At 42.5% G+C, this 9,705-nt stretch overlaps 1 protein-coding gene across 1 annotated transcript; it reads right to left on the reverse strand.

Moving 5' to 3' along the window:
• Positions 1–1,792: 1,792 nt before the first annotated feature.
• WSB1 (WD repeat and SOCS box containing 1) lies at positions 1,793–9,032 on the reverse strand. The gene is made up of 9 exons (XM_048966734.1): positions 8,863–9,032; positions 8,134–8,302; positions 7,761–8,029; positions 7,204–7,335; positions 6,836–6,936; positions 4,529–4,701; positions 4,055–4,168; positions 3,167–3,274; positions 1,793–2,915 (listed from the first exon to the last, which is right to left on the reverse strand). Exons 1-9 carry the CDS (start codon positions 8,900–8,902, stop codon positions 2,756–2,758), a joined length of 1,266 nt encoding a protein of 421 aa, XP_048822691.1. The 5' UTR covers positions 8,903–9,032; the 3' UTR covers positions 1,793–2,755.
• Between the last annotated feature and the right edge of the window lie 673 nt (positions 9,033–9,705).

Raw genomic sequence — 9,705 nt, forward strand, 5'->3', positions numbered from 1 at the left:
TTTAGGTTGAGGTGGAATGTTCTAAGGGCCACACAACTCATCGGTTTTTCCTTCAGCTAGTGTATGAGAAGCTGTGTCTTCATATGTGCATTTAGGGGGGAAAAAGAAAAATGTTGTCCCAAATTGGAGCAATTCAATGAAAAATATTGCACCAAATGAGTGAGTCATTAAGTAGCATGGTGACACGTATGTGATTTCCTTGCCAGCAGGATTTTAGTTCCTGAGGAAGTTCTGTTCTGTTGGCTTTGTTCTGTAGTCGTCTTTGTAAAGTGGAAAGTTGATTTATGACGTTTGGAAACAGTGTTTGGGGGAAATCTTCCTGGAAAGTAGGCCTGAGTGTCTGGGCTGAGCATATAGAAGAGAAGATGGCTTGCTTGCTACAGGCCATCGTCTCTCTTCTTTTGTACATGTGCAAATACAGTACGTTGCACTGCAAATGGGCTGAAACACAACATTACCTTCTTTCACTGTGAGTCTGAAGTACATGTTGTCACTTAACTGTGCTGTAGCAAAGGAATGGGGATATTTATAGGGTTGGTTGTTTTTTGTTTTGTTTTTTTTTTAATTATTTTTCAGTTTAAGGCCTGCTGGGCTGTGCTTAGATCAGTTCTTTCTGCTTTGTCAGAGACTTTGTATGTCACCCAAGAAAACGAGGACATGAAAATAGATCTGCCAGTAAGACCCTACTGTTGAAGCAGAAAAGCACCTTGTATTTCTGAAGCATCCTAGTCTCTTAAAATGTCAACAGCATGTCCAAGAATGAAGGGATTGATTTCTTAATAGTTTCTGTATGTAGTAGCTAAGCTGGTAGAAGCCAAGTAGGCCATCTGTCACATTCCAATAAATAAATAGATGTTTGATCAAGTGAGGCTGGATGAAACCATCAAAAAGATGCCTTCTTTGCATAGCAGACTTGCCAGCTTCTGTAATAGGAGGAGTTGTGTTCTGGTGAGCTTCTGCCACATCCCATATGCGCTAAATTCATGAAAAACAATTCTCATCAGTCCTATTTTCCATCTTACTCCCTGAAGTTTTTCACCACTCCATCACAGTACCAGTGCTGGTGCTGCTGCAGGAATCCACTCTTTCTAAGCCAGCCAGTACAGGGATCGAGAGCATGGAAACAGTTCCCTCACTTGCTGGAGTAAGACGGACAACAGTCCTGCTCAGATTCAAGGCTCCTCTGGCTCTGTCTGCTGCCCACCCTCTCAAGGATGAAATCGGCCTTCTAGGAAGTGCTGGCTGCTTCCTTAGGGATTCACACGTGGTTAGAGGGCAGTTACTTCCCATCCCTAAGCAGATGCTTTTTGCATTTCCAAAGGATCCGCAGCCTTTTGCATGTCTGTCACCACAGAGGACCCAGCATAGCTGCCACTGATGTAGCTTGGTTAATTTTTAATGAGCCACTGGCCATGATTTACTGTGACTCTGCCATACATTGTATGCATCACATAATATTTGTTGTGACACAGGTTGAACAGTACTCTGGAAGCGTATGGAAGTAAAAACCCCCATTCAACTTACATGTTACTACAGCCTGCACAACCTCGGCTACGTGCTGTAGTCAGAACTCCCTTTCCTCCATTTGACACAGTGCACAAGCACAGGAACTCTTTATGTCACTGAATGCTTGTGACCTGGTCTAATTTAAGGGCTGGTCGTGCTGGGGTTCCCCACACTGAATTTTTACTGAGGTCAGTGTCCTGTGGGCCTGGAAAGGAAAGCTGTGCAAGAGAGCAGCTACAACTGGTGCACGCAGATAGAGCTGACAAATCAGTCACCAGATGCAATATATTTTTATACAAGTTTTTAATAAAAAAAATTCAACAAAAATATATATAATCAGGCATTTTATGCAATGCATACATTCTTTATATCTGCAGGTACAGATAAATAACAGAAGGCAAAAACAAGTACTATGCTTATCTTTGGCCATTAACCAATAATCACCCCCAGAGAGATATTGTAGGGTCAAAGAATAATAAACTGAGTCTGTAAACTTCTCTTATTACAGACAAAGCATCAGGCAATAATACAGTAGTTAAATTTTTAGAAATGTAAGGAAATATTTCTTCAACGCTGCCCAATACCTCAATAGAACCTGTTTTGCTGATGTGGAACATAAGGCCTCCTTTAGCTAACACAGGCAAAATTCCTGACTAGAGATATGCTCCATCCCTCACTACCTTACCTACTTCCCTTCACCATACGTTGTTCTAAAAAGCCAAGCTGTACCTTTCCATCAAGCAAACTAACATGAATTCGTATCTGCGGATCAGTTTCCTGAACTCCAACCAATGTACATACATACAGAGCAGTTAAGCTTCCTTATGTCAATATTTTTTCTAGCTCAGTGTCCCAGAATAATAGTTATCCTTCCACTTTACAGCACAGATGCATCTGATGGCTCTACCAAAGCAATATATACATGACACACATAAAAAATGACAAAAGCAATGTTAAAGATACATTGACAGCACATAGCAGCTTATGTCTATGTATGTACATGTTTTCACAGTTACATTTTAGAAAATTGAGAACATCAGGAATACTTCTACTGTGTTTTCCATAAATATTATAAATTTAACTGTCAGGTATTTGGACACAATATTTAGGATATCACTTTTAAATAGCTCTAGAAAACCTGTAGCGTTTTAATCACAAAGGCTGTAAAGTTTGAGGATTCTTTGAAGTGTTCAGCCAGTTTCAGCAGCTGGGCCACCTGCCAGTTTGATATAATTTTTACTTTCTCTGCTCAAATCTGGTAACAAAGAAATTCCACCACTTTTGATGGAATAGGCAAGTTCTTGACCTGGTTTGTGGGCATCACTCTTCGAATTGCCATGCGACACAAATGCTGGAGACTAGAGACTTGTCTTGGAGTTGCCCAGAAGTACACGCTGCCATCCTGCGTCCTGCACAGCAAGAATGAATGAGTAAATAAACCAGAAAAAGGAAAACAGAATTACTGCCCTCGATTATCTAATGATTCTGCTCCAATCCACATTGTGGGTCTGTATTTTATTTATTCTCCAAGATAAGAAATGAGTTTATCGGACTCTAGATTTTCTGCATTGAGTTGCATGTTACGACTGAAGATCCTTAGAACACTTAACTAACAACCTAACCGTGTCACTTTAATCTTTAAGGGGGAGCATATACTTGCCCTGCAGCTAGAACACTGCCATCAGTAGAAAAGGTACAGCAGAGCCCGTTGTTCAGAGGAGCAACTTGTACAGGGTACTCTTCATCAATTCTCCAGAATCTTATCATTCTGAAAAGGGAAAAATGAAGCAGTCAGTTATCAGAACAGACATTTAATTCTATCTTGTATCATCTCTGTTTCCATACCAAAAAAAAAAAAAAGTCTGATAAAGATTCTGGGGATTCCTATCAATATTTTCATATGCATACAGTACATTTCAGATGTGGCCTGAAATATTATCACTTCTTCATTGTGATATATACCATCATTTGTATTTCTTCAACCTTTCTAACTCTGCCATTTAAAACAAAAGCTGGCCTTCTGTAGCAGAAGGCAATAACCTGAAGATTTACAAAACCTCTCTTAAGCGTAATTCCTGACAGGAAAGCCCAATAATGCTTATCTTAACTAAACAAACAAAAAACTCAAGTGTTCCTGTAGTTAATATCCTTGCTGTCATCTTGAGAAAGCATTCTTCATAAGCTTAAAATACAGATCTTCAAAATGCGATTTGCACATTAGCAGAAATTGAATACCAGATCATGGAGTACTTTGCCTTTTGCTGTGTAAACTAAAACAACAGAAAATTCTTAACTGCACTGTTATTTCAATTTACATTTTTCATCGTTTATAACCCCTCTCTTGTTGCTCTGATCATCTCCCCTGTACACAGCTCATTATTTTCTGCATTCAAAATGAACAGAAACATGCAGCAGTCACCTCACGTACTTTTACCAAGACTACCAAATGCCATTTCTCAGTTTAAAACAGGCCAACCCAACTGCCATTAAACGTTCACATCATACGGGAGGAATTAAAGGAGTCCAACAGATCTTTCCCCATGCTTACTTATCATCAGCAAGGCTTGCAATATGTAGTCCATCGTGACTGAAAGACACTGATCTCACCCATCGGTCATTTGCACCTCCAGCAAATATTGGAGTAGGAGGTGGAAACAGATGCCTGCAGATAGAGAGAGAGCCAACAGTGTAATACTTAAGAGCTACAGCAGATTCCTTCACAACCAGTTAAGCTGAAAGAAAAAAACCAGACTGAACATTTTAACTATGAAATCAGGAGCAGAAATTTTACTACTGTATCTTTTGCAGTACTGAGTATTTACCGAAAATGCTCTCATTAGTGCACACTGAGGTATTGGTGCTTTGAATTCTTCCTCAGAAGGAAAAACTCCACTATGCTACCACTGTAGGATTTTTGTCAGCCGCTACTAAGATTTTCTTTCCCAAGTCTTGTTATCAGTTACAGCCAAACAAGACCATCAATCTTCAGTAGGGAATGCCTGGATGGAACTACTCCACTTACCCAAACTCCATAAGAACAACTCCAACGTATGGATCCCAGACACAGACTCGAGTATCGTAGGATGCAGTAGCCAGTAAAGCTCCATCAGGAGAAAACTCACAGGCTACAACATCATTGTGATGTCCCTCAAGTTTTCGTATCATGGAGTATTTATCCATATCCCAGAGAAAAACCTGCAATTACATAAGCTAATGTTATAGCTCTGCTCAGCGAAGCAGTGAAGCAATTACTTTAAGAATAGCTGCTTAACTAGGATTATATTAAAATCAGGCATTATGAATTACTACAATTAAGAAATATGCTCAGTGTCATACTTGAGATTAAAATGAAAATTTTAAAAAATAATTAAAGCAGACATGCAAATTCTAACTCGCTTGTTAAATGTTATTAACAAAATAAGACAAAATATAAGATAAAGACAACACAATTTAACCACGTAGCTTACTGAAAATCATGTATTACAAAACTATTTTATTAAAATATGCAGAAATAAAAGGGTTAAACTCTACAGTCCCCTCTTTCCAGTAACTACCAAAATTTTAAGAAATATACAGACAGAAAGTGTAAGGTTAACATATTGTTACTCCAGTGGCATCCCTTTGAGTTTAAGATCACTTGTTTACAATTGGCTTGGATCACCAACGTCAGCCTAGGAAGAGAAACAGATACTGCAAGCAAAGAGAATTTTCACAGCCAAAAGTTATGTCTCTGGCAAAACAATAGGGAAGTCTAACCATATTATTAGAAAGAATTTATGCATTTTAAATCAGGTCAACAATAAAAGAGACATTAATATTACAATTTACTCAGTTAATTGCACACTATTATAAACAATGATAAAATATTATTCTGGGATTTTACATGCAGTTGTACTTTATATGTATATAAAATCAAAATGAAAATTGTGCATAATTACTTAATATGAACTATCTTTGTTCTGCAGCATGAGTTTATGGAAAATATATGATCTTAAGCAGAAAATATTATGTCCCTGAAAGAGCTTATTAGGGTCCTTGTCTTTTTCTTCCCCTTACTCACAGATTAAAAACAAACATCTTAGATAAGTCTATGTTTTACCAAAGCAAACGTGGCCTTAGTGCCTCACACATTTCCTAAAGCTGAACCAATTTCTCTAAGACCCCAGCGTTGCATAAAACTAGAAACTAGGTTTTAGGAGTCAAGTATGTTTCACTGCTGTGAAAATTATTAATTAAAAAAAAAAAAAAAAAAAAAAAAGAAAAAGAAAAAAAAAAAAGAAAGAAAGAAAGCAGAAAGTGGACATCAACCAGCACCTGCGTACGTACAGTACACCTTGCAGTCGAATGCAAGGTTACTTCATCCTATGGTAAAGTTCGCCCCCAGCCTGGTAGCCAGAGATGCCACTCTTTCTGCCCAGCTAACACCATTGTGCTCCTGTGTGAGTGGTGCCAGCTTAACCTCAATCACACCAATATTGCTGCCACCACCTGTGACAGGGAAAGCAAGAAGCTTATGCAAAACACACAGCCTAAAGATATCAATGTATACATCTACATCTACTCTAATTAAAGAAAAAACAAGCCCCCAGACTCAACTATTCTCTATCAAAGCTGCACTGATAATTTAAAGCATAAAATGCATTTGAACAGTCATCTATACAAAGCAGTATTCAATTACTGAATTGTGCTTACTAATCAGCATAGATACGCTTCGTAAACTGCCCAAAAAGCCCCTGTAACTCGGCTGAATTCCCCTTTTTGTCTTAATCTAGTTCTTCGGTGCCAACAGAAGTAGCTTACTGCATATGTGCTTTACCTGCACTGCTTTCAGTTCTCTAGCGGGGCATTACAATACAGGTGAAAAGAAAACCAGTATGCTGTCCTTCATTCTAGTTCTATCAGACACGTGAGTGCCATTCGTATTGGGAACACGCAGAGATACCGTGACTGCCTCAGACTTTGCAAAGTCCCTTTCATTGAGTAGAAGACAGAAAGAATAGAATCAATAATAAAGTAGCTTTATGCATTAGTCTGTGTATCTTTTAACACTGGAAGCTTTAGTCATCGATTTTATTCTACAGACATGTTCAGATGTGCAAGATTACTTTTCAAAGAACGCTTAAAGTTTCTTCAACTAAAAGCAGTGCAAGTTCAATTCATAAAATCAGTGTCTCAATACAACATCTGCTAGTTAAATTTCATGCACTTCTACATCATCATAAAACATTAGAAATCCATGACACAGAGCACAAGCTTACAGTTACTTAGATTTAAAATGATTATGCATACAATTGAGTAGATTTAATGAACAAGAAACTCTGACACATACTGCTTTACTAGCTCCAACAGAACACAGAATGGAAGAATCTGGAGAGAATGCACAACCGTATACCCAGTTCTGATGTCCTTTCAACACTTTCATCATATTTCCTAAAAAATAAGATACGTAATAATTCACAAAATCAATTTCCATTAAATGTTACAGATCCAATTTGAAAAGCTCTGTAAAATGTTATACTCTGTTCTTGCAATGTCAGTCTGCACAGAACGTTTAGAGAACATACCGAGTAAATGATTAATAGGAATTTTTGGTTTTGTTTTTTTTTTTTTAAAGTCCTGACCTGTGTTAATTGCCATAAACAATGGAGTACATGCATATTTCTCCCGTGCGTTACAGCAGATGAACTGAAAACATACCGTCATCTTTCAGGTCCCACACTCTCAGTGTTTTGTCTCTGGATGCAGACACCAAAATCAGGCTGCCATCCGGGGCAAATGTTAAATCTCTGACAACTTCTGTATGGTCCATCAGGTTAAGGAGGAGTTTTCCTGTTACACGGAAACACCACAGTTTAAAATGAAGGGCTGTACTTTGTTCAGATTAAACTGACATATATTCTTCCCCATACTCAAGAATAAAAAGTAACCTCTTGTTTTTAAAATATACTAAAATTTTAAAATCCAGCTAAAGATTTTGGTGTAAACAAGTAATGTGCATAAAGTCCCTCGCGTATGTAACCACTCCGCAGCACCAAGGCCTCATCTGCCATCGCTTACATCTCAGCACAACCTGAGTCTGTTCCTTCCTCTCCCAGTGCAATATGTTTACAGTCGCAACCCACGATTTCTTTTTTAGATCAATTTGTATTCAATGTTCAATTTGCAATCACAGTTCTGCAAGCTATTCATTGTATCAACGATGTTAACACCGCATAAAGTCCACCGAAATGCCAGCTTCCCCTCACCCTCCCTACCTGTATACACATCCCAGATCTTGATGCGCCCATTGTTCAGGCCTGTTGCAAGCAGAAGCTGGTCCTGCCCAAATTTGAAACGATGCCATTCTATATTCACACAGCGACTCTGCTTCTCGGGCACTGAAGACCCAAAAGCAAGACTCCAGACAATATCACCACAGTCTATTATATGTTCACAGGGCTTATTTCGCTGACTGCCGTCACTGTTCTGTCTTGAAAGCCTTGTACTGGCAGAATTTGCAACATTCTTTGTGCCGTGCAGCAAGCTGCAAAACAAAAGAATACAAGAGGAACTCTATGAAGAGTTATCTCCTATTTTGAAATCCTGAAGTTCTTCAGGCTAATTGAAAGCCATGCAGCTTTATCTTACAAGTTAGTAAGGCACTGGGACCAGGGGACCAGCTTCACTATGCGATGTCCTTGTGACCAAGCGAAGTAGGATCCATCGGGAGCAAACGCAACAGTCCAGTTCTCACGTCCACACTTCTTGTCGAAAGGAGAAGTGGGGGCCAAGAGTTCTCCAACAGCCCGCGACCGTGCTGAAGAGAAACAAAGAGGAAATTCCATTTCAAAATTAATTAAGTGTATCTTAAGATGTTACGAGGAACCAGGCAGCGTGTTACTCAATTGCTTGCTAGTTCATCACTTGTAAAGCAGCTGCCCACTGTCACAAAAGAAGCGGCCGACTTTCGGTATGCCTCAGCTGCAGCGGAGGCCAGGCGCTGGCTGCCATGGCAGCAGTGCTGCACCACGTTCCAACCCGCCCAAAGACTCCACAGCTCGGGGAAGAAAGCCCCGCTGGGTCCTGCCCTGAGTGGCACAAACGGCCAAAAGAAGCCCGTCGTGAAATAACAGCGCGTTTCGGTCCGCTGGAAGCCGCCGTCTCGTTCCGAAACCCGCGGACAAAGGCGTTCTGTTTCCCCGACGCGACCCGACCGCGCGGCGAGAGGCGGCAGCGCGGCCCCAACCCGGCGCAGCCCGGGAGCCGGGAACGCCGAGCGGCAGCCGCAGGGTCCGGGAGCAGCTCCCGACGAGGCCGCCCACCCCTCCCAGCCCGAGCAGAGCCGCCCCGACCGACCGACCGACCGCGCCGCCTCACCGATGAGCTTCTCGTTAACACTCAGGGGAAAGCTGGCCATCTACGGGGCCGCCCTTCGGACCGGCTCGGGCGCGGAAACCTGCGGCCGGGCGCAACGCAGCTACAGCGACCGCCGCTCGCCGGGGACGCAGGCACTGAGACAAAATGGCGGCGGCGGCGCGGGGAGTTGTGCGGGGCGGGGAGCGGCGGCCTCGCCCCGCGGGCGGGCGCTCATCGTCCTGCCGGCCTGCCTTCCCGCCTTCTCACCCTTCCTCCCTCTCTCCCTCCGGCTCTTCTCGCTCTGTGCAGGGCTCCCCGGCCGCGAGCTCTGCGCTTTCACCGCCCGTTGGGTTTTTGCAGCGCCCCGGCCCCTCTGCTCCTCTGCCCCTCTACGCCTGGCCGGGCTCCTCTTGGATCCCGAACAGTCTTGGCTCTCGCTGCCCTGCAGAGCTCGACCCTGCGCCTTGCAGAAGCCAGCACACCCACCTAGAGGTGGTCACAGCCCCGAAATTCCCCTGGATGTGTTCTCATTACATCTGGGCAAAAAAGAGTGCGTGCCATTGCTTCACCAAGGCGGCTCAGTTTCCTGTGGCTGCCACCCGCCCAGTCCCACCTCTACCAAAATAAACCAGACCCTGACTGCAGTGATGGACTGAACCTTGGGAGCGTGCTTCCCCCAAAGATGGGGCTCTCACTGTTGGGAGGATCTCAGGGGAACCTGTTGCAGCCAGACGGCTCTGTTACGTGGGGTGAGCTGGTGGGTGGGCTGTAGGGCCTCCGTGTGGGATCAGAAGCATTCCTGCATGGGTCTGCTGTCTGGCCGGCATCTGGTGACATGCCTCAGTGCCTCACATGGCAGTTGTC

The sequence above is a fragment of the Lagopus muta genome, chromosome 20, assembly GCF_023343835.1.
Source record: "Lagopus muta isolate bLagMut1 chromosome 20, bLagMut1 primary, whole genome shotgun sequence".
In the NCBI taxonomy this organism is placed as follows: domain Eukaryota; kingdom Metazoa; phylum Chordata; class Aves; order Galliformes; family Phasianidae; genus Lagopus; species Lagopus muta.